This window comes from Mya arenaria, chromosome 11, assembly GCF_026914265.1.
Source record: "Mya arenaria isolate MELC-2E11 chromosome 11, ASM2691426v1".
NCBI lineage: Eukaryota > Metazoa > Mollusca > Bivalvia > Myida > Myidae > Mya > Mya arenaria.
The window spans coordinates 11,047,235-11,072,253 of NC_069132.1; the positions used below are offsets into that span (position 1 = coordinate 11,047,235).

Genomic DNA, 25,019 nt, shown 5'->3' on the forward strand with positions numbered 1-25,019 from the left:
CCTGGGCATTAAATGACGTGTAACAGTCAATATATTGTACTATTAAGGATTAAACAAACATCAGGATTACTAAGACACAAACAAGCATCCAGTATGTGTCATCAAGATGCTCAAGATCACATGCTGATCTTAAAAAACAAGCCAGATAAAATGGTCAGAATTCGTCATTTTTCTCCTCAGCAGGGGATACTGGGTATCACATTTAAAATAAGTTTCCCTATGTCACTCAAAGGTTACTCTTGTCTTGGTTCTTGATGTGGCGAATGTAAAAATATACATGATTGAAAAATAGGACATTGTGGGATCTCCCATGGCGGGCAAGTAAAGTGTGCTTACCGGTAAGTGTTTTGACGACAATGTTTTCTCAAACTTGACCAATGTCATTGCAGTCTCTTCCCACCTTGGTTACTACTATAATTATAGGAAGTCTAAATCTATTGAGTTAGGTAGCCTGTTTCATTTGACATCTTTTTTTCATCCGCTTTTATTGGCATTTACAGATATATCCTTGATCGTTGCATACCGATGGCCTATTTTGCTTTTCAATGCAATACTTATGTACCCAGAAGAGGCATAAGTATTACTTTGGCAGCTGTGTCAGCAAAACCTTGTGCTGATAATATTTAAACAAGCATATTCGTTGACTTTATCCCCACCTGATAAGGCAAGGTAGATGGCATGGATAAAAGTGCTGGTGAAATATATTCAACCGAAACACATGGCTGCCAAGTGATGGACTCTTATGAACTTTGGATATGAGTTTGTTTGCAATTGTTTGAAACCTTAGAATATTGTATATGGTGTAGCATTTATATTTTGCCTTGTAACCTACCTTTGACCCCATGTTACCAAGTTCATATTAATAAAATATTTTAACAAGGCTAACATTAGCAAACTTCATGAAGATTAGATCAGAAATATTGCAAAAAAATAGCCTCAAGAATGTTCCAAAAGTGACCTAGTTTTATACCCTATGTGACCTAGTTTCAAACTAATCCCAAGATTTTTATACAGGAAAATATTCTGATTTATTTTCATGAAGATTGGAGGGGAAATACTGCCTGTTCCCAAAGATTTCTCCAAGATTTGACCCAATGACTTACTTTGGTCACTATTTGACCCACTTTTATCGACTTCCATGATTACATCAAGGGGAACAATCTGACCATAGTTCAAAGTCCGACCAAATAATACCTTGATTATAATACCTTAATTTGGTTCTGGAAATTATTTTGTCCAGGTCTTCAACGATAACCGGGTTATTTGAATGCTGTGCCTTTCGAGCAGTATGGTGGTGATCAAACTGAATTACTCAAATTACTTAAGTTTCGCTCATCATATGGACACCAAAAGTTGGTGTTTAGTAGCATTAGCTCTTCAGTCAATCATTGAAAACCTAGTTTTATTGCATTGCCATGTTCAAAGATTGACCTTATGTGACCCAGTTTTAAACTTGTTAACGATTCCATAAAGGAAAACATTACACTACTTTCTTGAATATGGATCGTATAATATCAGCCTCTTATGTTCTCAAGATTTTTCCAAAACTAGTGACCTAGTTTTTGATCCTATGTGACACACTTTTGGTGTGATTTCAACACAGATAACACACTGTCCAAGTTTAAACATACATATAATTGCCATGATATGGTTCCAGACCAAAAAATCTAAGATTTTACTTTTAATAGCTGTGTTGTCCAAAAATGAAGTTATTGCAATTTCTGATTTTATCTGGGTGACATTATAACCACAATGACAAATCAACTTACTGATGATATGTAGTCTCAATAGTTAGTTTTGATGGGTAAACATTAAACATAAGAATTTTTCCATATATTTTAATACTTTTTACACAATAGGACATTTAGGAAGAGACTTTGGTTTCAGATTTCATCTGTGGTGGCCTCAATTTCTCAGGCAAAGCCTCTAAACGATGCTGAAAGGTAAAACAAATCCATTTTGACATTTGTATCACAAACTGAAGAAAAGGCATCATGACAAGTTAGGTTTCACTACAAAGGACTTTGTCCTGTGGCGTAATGCACTACAATTTTACAGTGTTACATTGATATGATATGATAAAGATAATTATATACACCATACATGTTAGCAATGCAAAAAAAACACAATTCACCTTGAAAGATTTAAAGTAAGAACTATTACTGTAATCATATACAGTGAGCACTGACCTTTGTGACCTTCATTGCGATGCCCTCTGGCAGATTGCGCTGAATATACTCCAACAGCGTGTCTGCTGTAGAGCCCGTCACTCGCGGCAACTGGAATGGAATGCATGGATGAAAAACTTAGGGCGAGGATAGTCCAGTGGTATAGTGTACACCATTTGCCCAAGAAAATGACACCAGTACTGGTTCTTAATAATAAAGAGTGATTTATATCACCCAACATAAATTTAAATGTAATTGTGAGTCAGAAAGCAAAACTGCTGCATTATAGGAAATTAAGAAACATGCCTTGGATAACAACAGGGCTTTTTCTCATTTTTTTTAGAGCTTCAGCTACTTCCCAACCCCCCCAAAAAACAGGTTTCTCAAATGATGGACACTCAATTTCAGAATTGTATGCATTTATAAGTAAACAAATCCAAAATGTAAATGCCAGGCTTCTCTCATTTTGTTACTGAAAAAGCGCTGGATTATTGCACCAGCTGCTTCCGAGTCTTTGACAATTTTTTATTTGGGGACTCTATGCGTCCATATCCCACTTGTTGTTTTCCTAGCCAAGAATCAAGATCCCATGTATGCGTGTGTTTGTGTGTGTGTTTTAGAAAAATGTTCTATTAAACCAACATAGAAATGTTTAAGTGTATGCATATACTTGATATATATGATATATGCTGAAAATAAATGAGAAAAAAAAGAATGACAGATCCCAGCGCTAAGTATATTGAGCGGAAGGATAACGGACATCTGCTAGATGGTTCCAAAATGGCGATGCTATATTGACAGAAGTTGATCTGAATTGGATTAATTATTTGGGCTAAATAATTAATTAAAGTTACTTTTTTTTTTTTAACAGTGAATTGTTAAGCATTGTGGAGTAACAGTTCAAGAATATATTCTACATTGGTATGGATCAGTCGACTTGTGGCATTTAGGGAACAAAATGAATATCCAAATGAAAAAAAAAAGTTGCATAAACGGGCCCCCCCCCCCCCCACCCCGCGGGAATAGCAGGGACTTTCAAGAGTATCAATAAAATCAATCATAATAGCATAAATTTAGATTGATTTCTAAATTATCTTTTAAAATATTGTTGCGACCAAAGCGTAAAAAAAACTGACTAAATTTATCATTCATAAGACCCTATGTTAATAAACAATAATAGGTATTTATTTTCCGCAAATGCACAAGCTTTTCAACTATTAAAATACAATACCTTCTAAAATACTAAATAACTATTTTAACTGAAATTCTTTCTTTGCCCAGATGATGTACCATCCAGGTAAAATTATTTATTGTATGTGACTTCTCTGGTATAATTCTTCAGGCTGCACTTACTGTGAATATCCTGTAGTAAGTTCTTTGCTCATACTGCACATAATGCTTTTTGAATACATGAACAGACTTCAGGAGTGATCTTCTGAAGACATCATATTTTGGCTTTTCTCTGTGGATATAAATGATCCATAGTTATTAATAGTCCTCTTTTAAATTCAGTTCATTAATAGAGCATTTCAATCTTAATACATGATGAGCATATCTGCACATAGTCATGTGCTCAGGAATGCTTATTACTTGGAACTAATTTCTATTTTTTAGGTAATACTAGTTTTTATTTTGACATTAAAATGTCATTTACATCTATACTACTTTCTTTCGTTAACAGACCAATCAATTGGCTAGCTTAAAATCAAGCTAAAAGAAAAATGAGTAAGGGATTAAAGATGTCTGCATCTGGGAATTTCCTGTATTTTGAAGGTTTCTTTTATGCGAAACAAACAGAAATCCTGCTCTCGCCCTTACACTGTACATTCCTCCAGCCCCAAGCATTTAGATGTGAGCTGTACAAACTTCTGGTAGCTAGTGAGAACTGCATCATCATGACCTTTGACCTCAAGGACCAATTTGCTGTACAGCACATCTGCAACCTCCTCATCCTCCACAATGTCAACTTCCTGCAGGCGGGAATAGAAAAATAACCATACATTAATGATTCTTTCATGTCAGTTAAACTAACCATACATTAATGATTCTTTCATGTCAGTTAAACTGTTCAATAGTCTTATAGACAGAGCTTGCGATATATTGAGATTTTTGTTGAGAAGACAATAAAAGGGCCATATACACAAGGCTACATTAGGTGACAACAAGTTCTCAAGTCAAAATCAACTGGATTTTATTTAGTGTTGTTTTAGAAAGGTCCTCAACAAATTCCTTTTTCATTCTCTATCATTTAAAATAATAACTATTTACACATAAACTTAGGCGTAAAGATTTTATGTTTGTTTCCAGTTACATGCTGGAAAATCTTTTTCTTTTATTTCATAAAATTTATAAATTGTTTGTCAAGATTTTTCTGTAACTAAAAACTGTAAATGATATTTTAAAAAGAACTTGAACTGGTATTGTTAAAAGCCAGCAATACTTAGCAATATTTTTAACTTTTAAAAGAAAAAAATCAAACAAATGAAAAGGTTTAGGGTCAGGGATTTTATTTTAAAAGTATATTTAACCTTCAAAACATGTTACTCAAAGTTGGGCATTCAATTCAAACAGTAGCTGAACAATGAGGCAATCGCATGGATGGCCTTAGAATGTTACACCATTAACAGAAATGTAGGTAAGCAATTTACAATACAATTGTCATATACTTTTCCTGATATATTTGTTTCCCTTTATGTCGCCAAAAAGTTAAGTGAAATTACCAGCCTGATGACATCGTGTTGAGTTTTCTGTTCTTCATTTGTCTGTGGTCTGCAATAATCATTCAAAATAAAAGCATACACCTGCGAAACTACAGTTGATCATATCAATCATGAAAAACACAGTCTCCAAATTTTATTGCATTTGTCCTTCTAAATAAACAGCCTTGTGTATAAGATGAATGGATTTTCTTGACAACTATTCAGATTATATACATGAGTTAGACAAGCACTCTATAAGTGAGACATTTTTTCTTATACAAGACTGGGCCTAGCAGTTTCAGAAAGGCCCGTTTTGACCCAATGGGCATGATTTGAACAAACTTGATAGAGGACTACCATATGATGCTACATACAAAATATCAAGTATCTTGGCCTAGCGGTTTCAGATAAGAAAATTTTCAAACATAAGATTTTCAAAGATTTCCCTATTTAAGTATGTTTGAAACATGTGACCCTGAGGCTTGGCCATTTCAGGGGCATAATTTAAACAAACTTGGTAGAGGAACACTAGACATAGTACTGCATGGAATTCATGTTGAATGGATTTGAAAGGGCACTATCCAAGGAACACCCTATTGAAGTTTCATCTTAATCAGCTCAGCGCTTAAGGAGGAGAATGTTATTTGAAGCAACTGTTTACAGATACCAGGTGACCGTACGTCAAGCACAATGGATGGGAAAAGCTCACCCTGGCATTAAGCTCAGATGAGCTAAATAACAGTCTAGACTTGAAAAAAAATGACAATTACAAGATCCCTGATATTATAGTATGATAAAAGTTGTTGACATAATTAAAAGTCTGTCAACATTTTGTACAAATCAGGTTTTTAATGCTTGTCCAAAACCCAACTTAAAAATAAGCACTCGTTGAATTACTTACTGAATTAAATACATGTATACCTCAAATCTTTTTTACTTTCATTTTGTAGGATGTGTCCACTGCTAAATACTCTGCAACACACAGTCTGTAAAAAAAACAAGATTTGTCAGGATATTTCAACAGAGTAGAAGCTAGTAAAAAAGAAATACATGGCTACTATTAGGCCTAAAAAAAAAATATGTCTGTTTCGGGTAACCCGACCTATAAAAATGCGCCGACCCTAACTATTTTTTTCCGTTTCTGAGCAAAAAAAATATTCGTTAGCGAATAGAGAGTTACGAAGGGCGGATAAATGCAGATTTTTATCAGAATTATTGTTTATATGATAAAACAAAGTCTGGCAATGACAGTAATGTAGGAAAGACTGCAATGTGCAAGAAAACACTCAGAACTTACGACAGATTTTGAAAAAAATCAATAAAAAAATCCCTACCTACCCTACCTTAAATTTTGGGAAGGTTACCCTAAACAATTATTTTATTTTGGCCTTAAGTTATTTACAGCAGCGCCATACATGACAAAAATCTGAGTACCTTATCAAAAACAACAGTATCTGTATTACATAAAATGTCATCAAATCAAATCACACATCGTTGAAAAGGTCAGAACATTATTGATAAATTTAAATGTAATTGTGAGTCAAAAATCATAAATTCTGCCATTATGCATTGTGTTAGTAAAATTAAAATGACTGGGTGTATGTTTAAATGAACCTGCATAACAGAGCTTTATCTCCTTACATTTTTTAGAACTTTGGCTACTTCCAAATTTTCTCAGTTGATGGACGCTCATTTTTTAACAACTTAAATTTCTTAAGTTGTTAAAAAATGAGCGTCCATCAACTGAGAAAATTTGGAATGAACACATTTATAAGTAAACACATCCAAAATGAGAACGCCAGGCCTCCCTCATTTTTTTGCTGAAAAAGCACTGGATTAATGCACCATTCAATTGTAACAACAGCCCCCCAGCAGAATAGCGGGGAGTTTGACTTTCGGTCAAGCCATTTCCGGGTAAAATCCTCATCCTGCAGAGACAATCTCCTGGTAAAATCATTGGTAAATGCCGCCGCACCCCAGGGATATCCTAGGTAAGGCCTATTCCCGCTATTTTCAGCGTGAGAACAAAAGGGTCACGGACATTACAGACCATGGACATTACGGACCAGACATAACAGACTAGATGTGGGGACATAACGGACCATATTTTGGGACATTAGGGACCATATTTCGGTACATTATGGACCATCATGAGAAACATAACAGCCAATGATTCATAATTTAACTAACAGTTTTTTCGGGACATTATGGACCATCATGAGAAACATAACAGCCAATGATTCATAATTTAACTAACAGTTTGTTTGTTTTTTACTTTATAATGTTCCGTATTTCGAGACATTACGGACCATGAATTATAATTTTGATCACAGTTCGTTTTAACTTTATATTATCATACCATATTGAGGACATCACAGACAATGATATATGTTACATGCAACTTTTATTAATTTGTGAATGTGAATATTTATATGTTCTTATAGGTGCTTGATTGATTTCTGAAATAAACTTTGGAATGTTGTCCATTTTTTAACTGTTTAAATGGAATGGTTTAGTGAAAGTGCACCATCAAGATGGGTTTTTACACTTTGATGATTGCCAATTAAAGGTTGTCAGTATAATGTTTATTTCTTTGATAATATACCGCTGATAATTACAGGCCACATTTACAAATAATTTATACTGATTAAATGCGACTAAAATTACCAGTTTTAAACATCAGTTTGCAACAGACAAACATCATTCTTTAAATACAATGTTTATTTCAGCTTTAAAGTTTATTGCAGTGTATGATGCCACGAACCTTGATGGTACCGAGCTTGAATTCACTTGCACCATGGACATAGTAATTTTACATATTGTTTTATTAAAAATAGATTTACTTTAGACTTATTTAATGTACGTGTACATGGGTCTTCAACACAGAAATGGAATGTCACAGGAAATTACAATGGTCACATTATAAACATTTATCCAATTGAATTTCACAGGAATTTTTCAAAGATAGTTGAAAGTCATTTGGCAGGTGTCATATCCAAATGAAAACTCATATAAAAGTATTTATATTAAAGAATGAAGATGATGGGATGAATAAATGAAAAAAATAAATGTTTATAACATTATATATATGCTCCATATAAACAGCCGCTTCAGGGTCTTTGACGATTTTTTTATTTAGCGACTCTACCCGTCCATATCCCACTTGTTGTTTTTCTAGCCAAGAATGACAGATCCCAGCGCTAAGTATAATGAGCGGAAAGATAACGGGCACCTGCTAGATGGTTTCAAAATGGCGATGCTGGTCCGTTTTGTCTGGTCTGATATGTCCATGGTCTGTTATGTTCATAATTTGAACAAAACCACCACATTCAGTCGGCACTGACGGGACACCTGGAAGGCAAAAAAGGGTCCATTTCCCCGCTGTAACCGGTAAACCCCCGGGCCGTGGTTACAACTGACTGGTGCACAAGAAAGACATTGAATCACGTAATGCCTTGATATTGCCATTGGGTCGAAGTAAGAGGGTACCAATACGATTTTCAATGCAAGCATTTAATCGCGGTTATCATGTAATTGTTACCTTATTGCTCGCAGCTAAAAGACGGTTTCTTGATATTTCTTTACTAAGAAGAGATTCTTGAATGGAACTTTTTGAAATAATAGCTATTTTGAATAACCTATTGAATGTTCTCATGGGGGCCGCCATGTTGACATTGCAGTAAATATATTTTTGATAAAAGATTAATGCTACAGTTTGACAAAAATCCGATAACCAATATAGTAATCTATCCACATATAATAACAAATGAAATAGATTTTTTCATTTGATTTAAAACTCAATGTTATGATACAAGATAACAATTCCGCACTAACGCTTGTGATGGGCTTGTTGCTACAAGTTACGACACTTTGTATGCAATATCCGGACAAAAAATGGTAAGTAAACATTCAGATAATTTTCTGAAACACTTGCCGATGTAAAAAATATGTTGGTAATTAACTCACTTCTCTTTATCATTTCAGGCGAAGGCGACATCAATCAAGGAGGCTATAACAAAATTTGTAAGTGATTAATCCAATGATTTCGTACTCAAACCTCTTCGCACCACGCTTTTTAAATGTCATATTATAGTATAAAACCGACATGTAATATCTGTATCATTGTTGTAGTCTAGTGGTAACACACTTCACTATCAATCCAGGAGTCGCAGTTTCGATTACCCGTCGCATCACAAAAAATACTACACTATACACACCTAGTCCAAATAATTGTACTGTACGTTTACAGATTTTTCTTACGTTTTTTTGATATGGCAAATCCTTCGAGAATCCGGTAAAACACGTCTATAATTTTAGACTATATACACCCCCTCCTTAAAAAAAAACAGTCAATTTTCAAGACACAAAATTAGTTGTAGTCGAGGCCCTAAAATCTGAGCTCCCCGCAAAGTTGATACATTCAATGTCATGATAGCGAAAATCCGTGAAGCGAAACAGAAAGTGGGTCCAGCTAGTCGAGTGTACTGTACATACCCTTCTTTAAAAAAATATGCTTTTTACCAAAATGCAGAAAAAAATGCACTTTAAGTTTAAATGCAGAAAAAATGTGACCTAAAGTCAGAAAAAATGCCCTCTAAATGCAGAAAAAATGCGCTTTCAACACAGAATTAATTTGCTTAAGTGCATAATTGCGCTTTAAATTAGAAATAATTGTGCTTTTAGTGCAGATTAAATTTGCTTCAGTCACAGTAAGTGCACTTTTTTACATTTTTTATTCACTTGGTAAGAAAAATAAGCTTAAATCGCAGTGCCAATACCCCTGCACATTAAAGGGGTTGTACTCCGTATGATGAAATAGTGAAAAAAAAAGAAGAAAATTGTCGAAAACTGACATAAACTTGGTATTGATGTGTACAATGCATTGAAACTTATTAAATGAAGTACCATATAGTTTACAATTAATTTATTTTTCGAAGTTTTTTCGTATTTTTCCATTAAAAAAGATTACTATGTAAGTCTACCTAGTAGAATTCATTCCTTATGCGTGATTGGCTAGTCGATGTTATCACGTGATATTACCAAGTTAGGTATATAGCTTAAATATTCCAACAGTGTAGGGTAAGCCTTTGTAGCACAGTGGATATGACACTGGACTGCAATTTTGGCGACACTGGTTCGAACCCGGTCTCCGACTTGATTTTTTTTTTTACATCTTGGTATTTTTTTTTACAATTATGATATCAAAGAGTAAAACATTTTATTAAAAAATTGTCCTGAGAATCGTTTTGGTGCCAATATGGTGTACAGTCCCTTTAAATGTGCATTTAACACACCTTTTTAAGAAGGGTAGTTTGCATAAATTATTTTTCCAGTACTATCTTTTAACATGTTTTTATTCAATTAGAAGTTTTGATATGAGAACAGTAAAATTTACACTACCAAGTGATATCATGACATGTATTTAATTGAAGCATTCTTTTATTTTGTGACAGTGCAATGAGCTGAGTTTGTTTGCATTATGAAACTGATAACCAACATTTATTTTATCACATCAGGAGGAGCATGAAAAATGCAAGGCTACTGAATCGAAAAAGGTGTTGCTTTATGGACAAATACCACCGCTTGAGAAAATGGATGCCTCCCTATCAACATTAATCAACTGCGAGTATGTTCTCATTTCTACAATGTAATCCTATTCGCATATGCCAATTTACCCATAGTTTGCACCAAATTCACTAACTAGTCTAGACTTTCCATATGTTTTAAATCTGATACAGAACAATCCTGGTACACTTCACAGTGTAATTAAACAGCAACTGGTGGTTTCTGCGATAAGGCCTATACCCACACTTGTTCCAAAAAACGTGATTAATCTGTAAGGTATTCATTTGCCAAATTAAAATACAGAGTCATATAGATTTGATGTAAATGACTAATGTACAATGGAATATCATATTTTTACTGTCATGAAAACCTCTTGTGTGAATAATGTGCTACTATTTTGTGACATTTTTCCTCCACAGACATTTGTCTTTGTCTACCAATGTTATTGAAAAGATCGCAAATTTAAATGGTCTAAGTAAGTAATTTGTGTGTTTTATGTGAACAATGACAAATCCAACCATTGTCATAAACTTGCATGTGATAGCTTATTGATATATCTAAAATCTTGCAATGTGCAGTTTTAAGGTACATGTATGTTTTTTGTGTTATTTACATTTTTGTTAGAAAGTAAAAGACATTTTTACAAACTTACACAATTTTGATGTGAATTCTTAACATAAATGCTAAAATTAACTGGGCAATGTAAACTGGACTCGATATAAAAATGGTGTTGTTTGAAGACTTGTACATTTTTAATCATCAGTGTCCGTATATAAATTGCATCAAAATTAGTCTACAATTCATAATTATAATTAGTATTGAAGTCTAGAATTTAATCCAGAGTTTCAAACATTTCAAATTTAACCTATTATGTATACATGTTATTTACAAAGTAAATGTAATGGCATTAATGATTGTACCAAACAATGATGGCAAGTGATTTAAAATATGTGTACAATTTATATTTACATAACTTTTGTTAATTGTATACTTAATTAAATTGTATACTTAATTATTATGTTTATTCATTTACAGAAAATCTGACTATCCTGTCCTTGGCAAGAAATAGCATCAAATCGCTTACTGGGCTCGTAAGAACATATTGAAATCTATAGAAAAAAGAAACAAACTTAAAAACTAATTGTATAATGTGAAACTTGATTATATAACTTCATTTGGCAAAAGTTAAGTGTAAAGAAATATTATAGGATACCATAATGATGATTCCATCTACCACTTTATAAGTTTATTTTCATTACTTCCCCTTGCTGATGTGCATGTTTGTGTGTTCAGGAGGCGGTGGGCGACACCTTGGAGGAACTGTGGATTTCATACAACAACATTGAGAAGCTGAAGGGAATCAATGTCCTCAAGAAACTCAAAGTGCTCTACATACGTGTCAACAATGTCAAGGACATGGGAGAGTTTTCAAAACTTGTAGGTGGTAACCAACAATTTTCCTCATAGTCTTATATATACTACATTTATAGAACCAACCCTGACATTTCTGTGAAGTAAACATTCCAGTATTAGGAATGTATAAACCTCAGTTGACTAACCTTGTTCTTATTCGCTACAATTTATGTCCATTGACAAGATTTATGACACTACTACTTCTAAGAGTAATGTTAACAATATTTTTTTTAATCAAACATCATGCCACCAATATACGTTTACTCGTACCGTTATGCTCACTGCAGGGTGATCTGCCCAACCTGAAAGAGCTGGGTTTCGTGGGCAATCCCCTGGCTGAAAGCCTGTCCGAGCAAGGTCAAGATGTCTACACAGATACCATCACCAAGAAATTACCCAAGCTTAAACGACTGGATGGTAAATATCCACATACTTTATTTGGTGATTGTCGGACATGTTGGTGATTAATTTTAAAGCTGAAAGCCAAAGACAGATCATGTTAGGTAATTTCTATTTAAAGCGTAAATAATTACTTAATGATTAGATGAATGTCTGTCATCTGTCAGCTTGTTACAAGTGAGACCATTTAATAAGGCTTGTTTCACTCATAAAAATTAATGTATGGAGTCCAGGTGAATCTTGCTATTTCAGGCTTCACTGTGATAAGAGAAGATGATGAAGAAGAGTCATAATTAGACAGTGGGATATCTTAGCTCCAATCGTGACCTGCTGTAATACAGCAGTATGAGAAAGCTGTTGAACATTTGTTTTCATTCATCTTTGTTGCCAAAGCTAGTACTAAGAAAAACTTTACTTAAGAGTATCATTTCATTTCTTTGGTTAGGAACAGTCTCATGTCTTAGTGTTTAAAAAGGACAGCTTAAGCTACAGTAATATGACTTTTTTTGTAACAGGGATGTTGTCTGTGTGTACTTCAGAATAAAGTATATTGAATACAGGGAAGATAAAAACATTTACAATTTCTATTTTTAGCTTTTGAATTGTAACTGAAGAAAACATAACCATAACATTACTGTTAACTGTTTTAAAAAAACATATTTTTGTTTCCATGCATAGCTGCAAATAATAAATTCATAATGAAGTGACTGTAGTTAAACTGTTTTGTTGACTGAAAAGTGATCATGGTCCTACTTTGTACAAGTGCATGTATAACAAACACATATTTGGACTAATAAACCTTTAACTACTGAAAAATAATGCATTTATGGAAAAAGTTAATTACTGATAAGATTATAACCGTGTATTTAATAGCAGAATGCGCAAAAATATTAAATGATTGGTGTATCTAACAGATTTACTGTGGTCTACTATAGTCTCAAAAGGTAGAAATACTATGTTTTATGTTCATTTCATTCAAATCAAACTCTGTATCCTTCATAAGAACAATTGCTTTTGACATTTATTTATCCCTTTTGGAATATTAAATCAATATTATTAATTGTGGTTAGTCTTATGTGGGAGTACGAGTGCATCTTTAACTAGACCCACATGCCACATGGACACAGGAATGATAACCTATTTCTTAACAAACATTGTTGGATTGTATCATAAGTCAAACTTTACCTGATTGTGTCCTGTTAAACATGTGTATCGACAAGAGCTGTCGCAGGAACATGACCAATGCTCCAAAAAGTGCTCGTTGGAAAAATGACTGTTAGTATTTGGTCCTTTATGGACAGAGAGCTTTCTAACATATTTTATTGACAACTTTCCGAACCTACCCATGAAGTTTGCAAATATTTATTGTTAATATTTTTAGTATAGCAAAGTATGTTATTATTTGAAACAGAATTTCAACGCAATGTCACCACAACCTTTACTTTTGACCCACTGACCTAAAAATCAAAATGGTTCACCTGCTGGTCATAACAAGATTGATGTCACTGTATTCAAGCATTCTCTAGTTATTGATTGGAAACAGAATTTCAGCTGAAGGTCCGCACGACCTTGACCTTTGACCAACTGACCTAGCTCACCAGTCCCTGGGCCTGAGTGTTTTTAGGGATTGATTGGAAACACATTTTCAGCTCAAGATCACCACGACTTTACCCACTGACCCAAAAATCTTTGGGGTAATCTGCTTTTCATAACAAATCTGCCTCCCGTGTTTGAGGTTCCTTGGCCCCCGTGTTCATCGGTTATTGATTGGATACAAATTTTTCAGTTGAACCTCACCACAACCTTCACTTTTATCTCACTGACCTCAAAATCAATAGGGTTCATCTGCTATACCCCTACCAAGTTTTAAGGACCCTGGACCCTAGCGTTCTTTAGCTTATGATCGGCAATTGATTTTCAAGGTCACCACGCGTGAATAGGGTTCATCGACTGACCAACCTGTCTACCAAGTTTGAGGTTCCTGGTCACAAGCGATCTTCAGTTAATTGGACACGGATTTTTAGCTCAATGTCACTGCTACCTTGAGCTTTGACCAACTAATCCCAAATCAATTGGGCTCATATGCTGGTCGTGACCAACCTTCATACCAGGTTTGAGGTCACTTAGTCTGAATGTTTGCAAGTTAATGATCGGGATCTTTAAGACAGACAGATTATTATGTGCTGCACTTTGGGGGACATACATATTTTTTAAACCATTGTACCTGTCATAAGTTATCGTCTAAATATCAAACCTGTGTACGAAATATCATTAATATCAACTCCTGAACTGTTTTAGGGGTATAATTGTGTATGAATGCCAAGGTAACGTTTCGGAGTCAACGCAGTTTTTCATAAGAACATGTAATGTCTCAGCTATTACTTTGTTATTATAAATGGCATTTCAATATACCGGTTACTTGAACTCGTAAAGTAGCCTTGAAAGGCTGCGCGCATCCCATTTGTGCTGCTTACTCAAAGGTCGAGGTCACATTCGAAATACCATAGTATACATTGAAGCAAAATTATGGTTTTAATAAGGAAACTATGCCCCGAAGGTGGGAATATTGAAATTGCACCGTCTGTCCAGCTCAATTTCTATCTCTTGAATGGACATATTTTGAAATAACTTGCCACTTGAGTACAACATACCAAGACGACTTGTCTTGGCAAGACCTGTGTCCCTTCCTCTATGGTCAAGATCACACTTTGAGTTTGTTCATAATGGAATGCTGAATATAAAGAAGAGTATAGGTGGTTGTGTCTGGGTTGCAACTTTCTCTTGTATAAACAGATTTTAAAATAACTTGCGACATGTGTTCGACATACCAATACGATGTGTCGCTTGCAAGACCTGTATCCATACCTCAAAGATGAAGGTCACACTTATTGTTTGTTCATAATGGAATGCTGCATATAAGGACAAAGAGTATAGGCAGTCTGGGCGTAATTCTTTCCTTACCTTGGGACATAATCTGACCGCCTTCCTACCATGGAGCAGACACAAAGATGGCATTTAAGAAGGATTGTTACATTGAGATTTCGCTAGCTGCAAACGAGTATTCTGCTTGTCAGTTTGATTTGGTCAACATTTCAAGATGACATTACAATTCTATTTTTGTTTACCAAGGGGCAAGTCACCCAACTTCTTAAGGCTGAGTCAAGGGGCAATACCACACACTCATTTTACATACTGTCGAATTATGTTGCTGACAAAAACAACACTCAACTATCGCCTCTTCAGTTAAAACCTTTTCTTCAATTGTTAGAAACATTGTCCAAGAGTTTGGATGGAAACTTCACAAGCAGTCCAACATCACATGCATACTCTTAAAACTGTGTGAAGTGCTCCAGACAAGAAAAAGTATCAAAGGGCTATAACAAGCTGAAATAGAGTAAAGGTTCTTTTACAATGCACTTCCCCTGATTGTGATTTACAATTTTAGCTGTTTTCAAGTTATGCTCTGGAAAAGAAAAAGTTACAAAGGGCAATAACTCTGTTATAAGCTCAAATAGTTATGGTTCTCACATACTGCACTTCCACTTAATCATTGTATGAAGTTTAATTCAATTTCATTAAATAGTTTTAAAGTTATAATGCCGAAAAGAAAATGTAACAATGGGCAATAACTCTGTAATAAGCTGGAAGTTATGGTTCCTGAACACTGCACTTCCACTTATTGTGATTAACAATTGTATGAATTTAATTTAATTCCATGCAGTAGTTTTCAAGTTATGCTCTGGTAAAGAAATAGTTACAAAGGGCAAAAACTCTGTATTTAGCTAACATAGAGTTACAGTTCCTTACATACTGCACTTCATCCAAAAGGTTATGCTCTGCACAAGGGAAAGTAACAAAGTGCAATTATCTCTGTGATAAGCTGCACTGGAGTATAATATGGTTCTTAACACTGCACTTCCTGTCATTGTTTTATCATCGTATACGGTTTAATTAAATTCCATCCTGTAGTTTTATGTGATCCTTGGAACACAGAAAACAGCAATGGACAAACCAACGTGCCAACCACAGGGTGACTCCAATGTATCATCTTCTTACTTTGATAATGGTAATACTAAATCCATGATGTTTTTGCCAAGGACCATAACCCTGCTACGCACAGCCACAAACAAACCCCAGATGCACATCTTCAGATGCTTGTCAACATTCCTCTCAAGTTTCATGAATGGCACATACTGGAAAAAGGTGTTTCCCAAGCTCCAAGTTTTAATTGCAAAAGTTCATGTCAAAGGACATAAATATGCCATTTCTTTCAGAAGTTAAATGACCATAAGTTTGCACTTAGTGAGGAAAGCAACATGCAAAACTCAAAGGTGCATTTCTGCAGATGCTGATAACCCTTCTAGACTCTGGCTTATACATTTGTAAAGATTGTAGGCTCTGTAAGTTAATGAGCTAAGCCACACACTAACCCAGGTGTACAACTTCACATTCAAATTCATCCCTCTGGCAGACCTGCATGACACATGAGTCCATGTTCCTTAGGCTTTCTTTAAATATTTAAAACCCTGCCCAATTTTTGGAGATTTGCCTTTTTCTAAATAGTCAAGGGCCATAACTCTGCACTAACTGCGTGTGACTCGCACAAAACCCCATGTGCACAACTTTACATGCCGCTCAACATTAATCAGAAGTTTCATCAATCTGAATAATATACTTTTTAGTGATACTTGCAACACAATATTTCGTACCACACAATGACAACCAAGGTTAACAACTTCACATTGCCATCGACGTTCATAATTTTACTGAATTCCTGATGTGTGTGTGAATTCTGCTTCTTAACAATGAGAAATTGGAAATAAATTTGCAACAAGACTTGTGATTCTTGCATTTGTGCAAGTTGCACAAATTCACATTATTAACTTTCCAATAGATTGTGTTCTGCTTCAGACAAATTTTGGTTCGAGAAGACATACGGTAAATATCGAATAATAAAAGGTTGAATTAAGCTTGTTGGTATCATCTGATGCTATGGAACCAAATTTAACAATTTCTAACCACATTTGAACAATCAAAAGCAATCATCTTGAAAATGCTATGGTTATTTTTTTTTGAGGACCTTGCGTCTTAAACATCTTGGGCTGAAACCACTGTTCTTTCAGCACCCCGACTGATCTACTGAACCACTGAACCCAGAAACAGCAGTTTCTTCTGTGCATGAAACGTGTTCACCAAGTTTGGCAACTGTAAATTTCGAATTATCAATCAAAAGTTTATCCAAGAATGGTCATCATGACCGTAACCCCATAACTTAAAGGGGCCATCTTCTGCCAACTTGACTGCAAATCCTTAATAATCGGAAATGACAGTTTGGCACCAAAAATGATATCGCTGCAGAAGCAATCCCTTCTCAAACATGCTCCACAATAACATTGGTTCTGCAGTGTGTCACGGTGAAACAAATTTAATGCATATATTATTGTGTTGGGGTTTCTTCACAACGCAGAAACCAAACAGCCTGGATTTTATGACAAAAAATGATTTTATAGATTGGATCAACCAATCTAAACATTGCATTGGCATTAAACATAGTTTCATCAACTTTAATCGGACACGTTAACTCAATTTTTTGTCATGAAGTTGTAGTTTTCTCATTCTTATATGAAGCACCAGACATTTGCAACTTAACCTACAATGTAAAAAATTTTTTAAAGTGATTTTTTTTTTGCGGGGAATTATTTTCATCGCTGTTGTACCTTGCAAATTAGGGAGTGTTGACTGGAAAAATACAAAATCAGACCAAAATATCTATAAGATATAATGCCAAACATACTTTGTTTTAAAAACAAAGTATACATTGCGCTGTAAAACAGCAAGTCTTGTCAAGATTTTTTTTCTTCAAGAATTTCATTCTGTTTTATTCATGACATAAGCTGCCACTATTAAATTGTGAAAATAATCATAATTTTTTCGGGGAAAATTGACATTTTCGCAAGGGAACAGCCTTTAGAAGGCAGTAAAATGCACCAAAAAATCACTGCATATCACAATAGAAATGGTGCCAAAATTTTGGGATGGGGGTCAAGGCCTTTCTTATTGGAGAAAATTGATCAAGATTTATTATTTAAGAATACAGACTTTGGTTTTGGGGTCCATTTATTAATGAACCATGAGATTTGTTTCCAACAAAACCATCTTCAACAGCCTGAATATTATTTAATCAATTTAAAACAAGAACAAAACAAGACAGTCTCTTGAGAGCCAAGTTTATTTAGATAATTTACAGCTTATTTTTCCTCAGGCTTGTTAAAGACATATGTGAGGCAACATTTGCCGCAGTACTGGCGGTCGAAGTGGGACGCCATGAATACACCTGCACCACAGTCCTCATTTGGGCATTCACGCCTCAATCGGGTTATCTTCCCATTCTCATCAACCTGTTTAAAAATTTAATAAAAAGATATAAGCAACAACATCATGGTACAATAGTATCAAGGGTTTAAACAACTGGTCATTGTCAGTCCGAAATATGCATGCCCAAAGCAGTGTTAAGGCACTTAGACCCTTTTTAATTTTCATTCCAAAGTCAGTTCATCCTGTTTTTTTAATGCAAATGTCCGAGGAAAACGAAATCTTTACAACTGCCCAACAGACCAAGGATAAAAGCTAATAGCTCTTAAGAATCCAGGTATAATACTTGGATATTTGTGCATCCAAATAAATAAACATGTTCAGGAATCTCAAACACAGATCCATGCTTTTTTATTCTCATTACATTTTGTAGCAATAATATCTTATTCAAAGTCTTTCATTATACATCTTATTTTTAACAGAGCAGGTCATCTTTTTTTTTTTTTACATATTTTGTTCTTGAATAATTACATCATTTTCAAAAACAGAACTGGACATTAAATATTGTTTATATACTTTGCTCTGTATAAGTTATGGCCATTCATTTTTTTTTATCCTTTTCCATGACACTGAACCTTATTAGTTTCTCCCACGATTTGTCACTTGGTAATAACACAATTAACAAATAAAATTAATTAAAAAATCTAAAGAACCAAACATGTATTAAATATTTAATTTAAAAAGGTTTTAGAACACCGATTTGTGACACGGAAGAGTCGATGGACTTCAATGGTTAGCAGTAGTAAAAGTATGGGACACCTGCAGTCAGTTGTAAATAGCCAGTTAATTCTTTGGTTTGGTACAAGTTAGCTGAAAGTTAATTGATTAATCAATATTTATCCAATCGACTGTTGACCAATTAAACTGCTTGAGTGTGCAAACGAATCAAAAGATAACCTGCAGTTCAGTTATCCAGTTTTATACAATTTATATAACCTTTCTACATGCTTGAGATTGTTATTTTTTTTAGGAGGGCACACTGGTCAATCAATATTTACCTTGTAATATTTCAAGACTGCAAGCTTGACCTTCTTTTTCTTGTGCTTGTTCTTTTTTGGTGTGGTGTAGTTCTTCTTCTTGCGTTTCTTGGCACCACCTCGCAGTCTCAGAACCAGATGGAGTGTGGACTCTTTTTGAATGTTGTAATCAGACAGAGTACGTCCATCTTCGAGCTGCTTACCGGCGAAGATCAACCGCTGTTGGTCTGGAGGAATACCTGGTAAGCAAACAGAAGCACATGCAATTAAATTCACCTATACAGTTTGGCAGATGTCTTTTATAACCCCAAGGTTGAAACTAATCCATAATTCAACTAACACGAGCATATATTAATCCTACAAAGATAACACTTTTACATGGTGTACAACAATTGCACCAGGAAGACTTGTTGACAACATAAATAACTATAAGCAAAACCATGACTGATGGAAAATGCTTTGAAACATGTTGGTACAAAGGTTGAGATGTTTACCTTCCTTGTCTTGGATTTTAGCCTTGACATTCTCAATAGAATCACTTGCCTCTACCTGAAAATAAACATACTCGAACTGAAACACTTGTTGCGCAGTTTAATTTTGAATTACATTCAAGGATGCGGAGCAATGTACATATAAAGAAAGCACTGAACCACATTAACTTCTTAATTTACCGTAATTCACCTAAGAGTTCGGACACTCTAAATATTCGGACACCCATAATTATTTTCCAAAATAATTTATTTTGCGTACCTAATTTTCGGACACCCAAAGGACATCAATCATAACTTTCACAGTTACCAAGTTTCACAGACGAAGATTATTGATTTTTATCTTTACAATGCAGGCTAGATTACCTAACCGTATACACCACTGTGACAAATTAATTAGTTACTACCCATCCTAAACGATTTATTGCCTGTTGAAAAGGAAGTGTGGTATATTTATTAGAGGATTAAAGAAACAACAAGGGCAATTAAGAAAACATAGACATGACATGTTTGTAAAACGATCTGCCAATAAACTTTTACCACACTTATAGACTGTAAGAATCAATAATTGTACAGTTATACATTAATCCTGCATAGCAATGTCCATGCTCTCCACAAGATCCTCGTGGGTATAACTGTAAGTTATGTGACGTCACACAGTGTGACTCTTTGATCTGAAGCCGATAGAATGTGTTTATTCAGTTCAATGCATGTATAAAATGGTGTTTTAATTAACTTGATGAAGGATTTACACTTATAGGCGTAATAAATAGGTTTATGACCATTGATTACTACGGATAAATTAAATGAGTGGTAAAAAGCAAACATGAAGAAAAAAGGCAGGTTAAACAAACATGTAAATAAAATGTAAAAATGGTAATTTTCTATGTTTTCGGACAGCGAAAAAAATAATTAACTTAAGGTGTCCGAACTCTTAGGTGAATTACGGTACTTTCATTTAGGACCATTCACTTCAATGAAAATATTTAATTTAAATTAATGATCTGGATTATCTCAAGTAATCCTTGGAATAACCTACTTGTGATAGACAAGTAAAAATCTATGAAAAATGAAATCTATTTGCAGGGTTCTCAATAAGTTTCGCTTAAACCGTCTCAAATGGTGAAGTAACCAACCAGCTTCTACTTATAATACTGAAAATTCATTTAGTTTTCCAAATCTGAACCGGCCCTATTGCCATTTGAACCGTCCATTTTGGCCGGCGGCCGGTTCTTATTGAGAACACTGTATTTGGCAAGTAATGAGGTCTGGTTTTAACAATTTTCATGCACATGCTGTCAAAGGCCATTTGTTTCCCTGATTTTATTTTAACCCTTTAAACTCAGTCACATGTACTTAAAATAATGTTGCCTTGTTGGTATCAAAAAGTACATTGTGAATCCTGTTATACAATACGGCAATTTCAGCAAAAGTATTTATTTACTGTCAATATATGCTCAAGATTATGTTACTGTTATAATATTAGAGCTCAAGTTTTGTGTTTATCTCTCTTTGTAACACTTTGCATTTAATTATCAGGAAATTTAATTTAAAAAAATCCCAAGAGTTTGTTACTAAGAACTACTAAAATTAAGATATATATATATATAGACTTACCTCTAGGGTAATGGTTTTACCCGTTAGGGTCTTGACGAAGATCTGCATTATGCCGCCTCTGAAAATAATTTGCAAATGTAGGTTTATCACAAAAACAGCTGTTTTTAATGTTTGAACATACAAATCAAATTATAAACAGGGACATCTTTCTAGTAAATTGTTCTAACCCACTTCCATGGGTGAAAGTTTGAATTTTTCAAAATACTGAAAATAGGGTGTTTACATAGGCACTAGCGGATTTAGAGGGGGGCGCATCCGGCGCGCGCCCCCTCTAAAATCGTCAAAGTTTACTTTTTATGTCAATTTAGGAGATAAAAAATAATAAAATACGCCCATAATGCATCATTTCCAACTACAAATTGTTAATTTTTCTTGATTGCTTAACCCCCAATCCATATGCAAACAGTTTATGCCATACACTTTCGGTTCAGAGGGAGGGGTGCATGTCAAAAGGTTGCGCCCCTAAGCTACGCCCCCTCTAACGTTGATTCCTGGATCCGCCCCTGATAGGGAAATGCCATTTTTACAATACATTATATGGGATAAATATTTTCCAAAATACTGAATTCAGTATCAATACTGAAAACTTTCAACCATGCACTTCTATGAAAACTATCTTATATTTTACTCCATGCAATATTTATTTTTGAACCTGTCATTATAATATTATAACATTGACTGATGACCATATCAAGTCAGAGCTGTTGAGGTTATCTTTCTCAATTACAACATGACTCCATTTTGTTATTGGCTTAAAATGTAGTCCATATAAACAGCTGCTTCAGACTCTTTGACAATTTTTTATTTCGCTAATCTACCCGTCCATAACCCATTTGTTGTTCTCCTAGCCAAGAATGACAGATCCCAGCGCTAAGTATATTGAGCGGAAAGATAATGGGCACCTGCTAGATGGTTCCATGAGCGGAAAGTATAATAATGCACCAGTCAAAAAGTGTAACCACGCCCCCCAAGGTCCGGGGAATAGCGGGGACTTCCGTCCAGCCAACCACGGGTAAAATCCCCGCCCTGCGAGGACGATCTGATGTTAAAATCCTCCCCAAATGCCCCCGCACCCCAGGTAAAGCTCTTTCCCTGCTATCTTTTGCGTGAAGACAAAACCACCGCATTCACCAGGCACTGCGTGAACACCTAGAGAGTAAAAACACGGCCCATTTTCCCGGCTATCTCCAGTATACCACAGGACCTGGGGGGCCGTGGTTACAATTGACTGGTGCATAAGTAAAAGGTATTGGCAAAAAATAATTAAAGTGTAACTTTTGTGTTTTAATTTAACAGTGATGTGTTAAGTATTGTGGAGTTATAGTTGAAGAATATATTTTACATTGGTACTGCTCATTTGACTAGTGGCGTTTAGGGAACAAAATTAATATCCAAATGTTAAAAAAAGTTCCCTAAACGTGCATTATTGTGGCTAGCTTAAAATGTAGACAAGATAATGTTTTTGTCAGTCTGTATTATCAAATATCAATCTCAAATGTGTTTGTTGTAAACAAATGTATAAATTGTGATGGTAGAGAGTTACCAAATTCCGAGGGTGACTTCTTGAAATTTCATAATGAAATGTCAGTGGATGAATGTCAGAAATTTAAATATATCTGAAATGGCATTTATATGTTCTTACATTAATAAATAACTATATCAATGCATTTTATATCCTTCATATTTCATTTTGAAAGAAATGACGAGACTCAAGAGCATATCGGGGAAACCCACGTGTTCGTAAATATTACATTATTCTAGGTTCAAGTGCTTTATTCATGTTTTAATATTACATAGATTTGGTAAAATACAATATAAAAAAAACAATATAAAACAATAAATAAATTTCAACGGGTTATTAACTGTCAATTGTCTAAAAAAGTCAGAAATCTTTCTCGCATACCAAATGCAATGGCGGAGGGAGACAAAAAGGATGTAATGGTGTGCGCATGCGCCGACTTAAATACAAACGATTCACTACAAAAGGCCAGACAAATTGAAGAGGGAGCTGGCCGATTTAAAATAAAAAATAAATATATATATATATATATATATATATATATATATATATATATATGCACTCTCTGGTCTTGAAGAAGCTTCAATAATTAAATAGTGAGGCACTAGTCGGGCATCGACAACAAAGTGGTCAGTTCATATATATAAAGTGGGCAACAAGTCCTGTTCTCACAACACTTTCTAGTCAATGAACTGACCGGGAGGCTTGCCCATCTTTAAAAAAATATACCATTCTTACACGTAAATGTTTTTTAAAGATACAATGCAAAATCAAATTTACAACTGTAGTTAAGACTAGTAAAATAAAACCATATCCAATAGTCAGAGCCGGGGGACCACCTTAGATGTCATTCATCGCAGGTTACTTTGGATGCAAAATTACTCCTTTGGCAAATATCCCGTCAACCGATGGGAGTAAAACTCCCCCTTTGGCTTCGAAATTTTGTTTAAGTCACACTTGGGGATGTGACGGGATCAAGCCATAATGCAGCCATTATAGGGCGCGGGCAGACATTCATAAACTGAACAACAACAACAGAGGGTGATCAAACCGTCTCCGTGGCCTTGTGGTTAAGGCATCCGCCTACGGAGCGGGAGGTCGTGGATTCGATCCCGGGCCGCGCCATACCGAAAGACGTTCAAAGCTGGTACAAGTAGCTCCATTGCCTTGCGCTCGGCATTTAAAGGGTAGTGCTTGAAAAAGTGGTGTACTCAGTAAGGGTTCAAGCCAGGAAAGTTGTATCCCGTGTATCGTTGCTTTACACCGAGCACGTTAAAGAACCAAGAGGTCTCTTCGCAAACAGCTAGGGTATCGCACCCGGATCTCTTGTATCTGACTCTGTTTCTTCAAGTCTTCCAATGTCTGGATTTGACTGCGAATTGCTGTCACTTCTATCTCATGTCACTTATGGCATGTAAACACAATTTAAGTCGTGATGGCGTCACGGCGGGGTCAAGCCATAATGCAGCCAATGGGCGCGGGCAGTCCTTGATAAACTCAAATAAACAAACAAAGAATAGGGCGATAAACATTCTGTTTGAAATTCGGAACAGTCGGAATTCCAGTAAATAGATAGCCGAGTATAGGAACGATTTATGGTCTGCATAAGAAGGTTTAGCTTGAATGGTATGGACTCATACAATTAAAAAGGCTATACATACTAACCAGTTTACCTTGCACTTCTTCACATGAATACAGCATTTTGTTTATAGAGAAATAAAGATAAGAATTGCAATATATGTGACCTGTGCATTTCCTTAATTATGACCCTTTACGAAACTTACAATGTTATTTTCTGGTTT

At 35.0% G+C, this 25,019-nt stretch overlaps 3 protein-coding genes across 4 annotated transcripts; 1 reads left to right on the top strand and 2 right to left on the bottom strand.

The window, feature by feature from the left end:
- Positions 1–1,822: 1,822 nt before the first annotated feature.
- LOC128207259 (28S ribosomal protein S10, mitochondrial-like) lies at positions 1,823–8,587 on the bottom strand. Its single transcript, XM_052910084.1, has 7 exons — positions 8,409–8,587; positions 5,789–5,853; positions 4,889–4,937; positions 3,987–4,138; positions 3,522–3,630; positions 2,190–2,279; positions 1,823–1,936 (listed from the first exon to the last, which is right to left on the bottom strand). The coding sequence occupies exons 1-7, from the start codon at positions 8,532–8,534 to the stop codon at positions 1,865–1,867; spliced, it is 663 nt and encodes a 220-aa protein (XP_052766044.1). The 5' UTR covers positions 8,535–8,587; the 3' UTR covers positions 1,823–1,864.
- An 87-nt stretch (positions 8,588–8,674) lies between these two features.
- Positions 8,675–13,250, top strand: LOC128207260 (dynein axonemal light chain 1-like). The gene is made up of 8 exons (XM_052910086.1): positions 8,675–8,764; positions 8,852–8,890; positions 10,384–10,493; positions 10,852–10,907; positions 11,468–11,523; positions 11,726–11,869; positions 12,133–12,262; positions 12,497–13,250. The coding sequence occupies exons 1-8, from the start codon at positions 8,762–8,764 to the stop codon at positions 12,535–12,537; spliced, it is 579 nt and encodes a 192-aa protein (XP_052766046.1). The 5' UTR covers positions 8,675–8,761; the 3' UTR covers positions 12,538–13,250.
- A 5,207-nt stretch (positions 13,251–18,457) lies between these two features.
- Positions 18,458–23,644, bottom strand: LOC128209934 (ubiquitin-40S ribosomal protein S27a). 2 transcript variants are annotated; one of them, XM_052914208.1, is made up of 5 exons: positions 23,602–23,644; positions 21,699–21,756; positions 20,088–20,142; positions 19,615–19,832; positions 18,458–18,642 (listed from the first exon to the last, which is right to left on the bottom strand). In XM_052914208.1, exons 2-5 carry the CDS (start codon positions 21,744–21,746, stop codon positions 18,493–18,495), a joined length of 471 nt encoding a protein of 156 aa, XP_052770168.1. In that variant the 5' UTR covers positions 21,747–21,756; positions 23,602–23,644; the 3' UTR covers positions 18,458–18,492. The 2 variants fall into 2 exon arrangements, with proteins under 2 accessions (XP_052770168.1, XP_052770167.1); XM_052914207.1 differs by lacking the exon at positions 23,602–23,644 and adding an exon at positions 22,601–22,632.
- Positions 23,645–25,019: the final 1,375 nt, after the last annotated feature.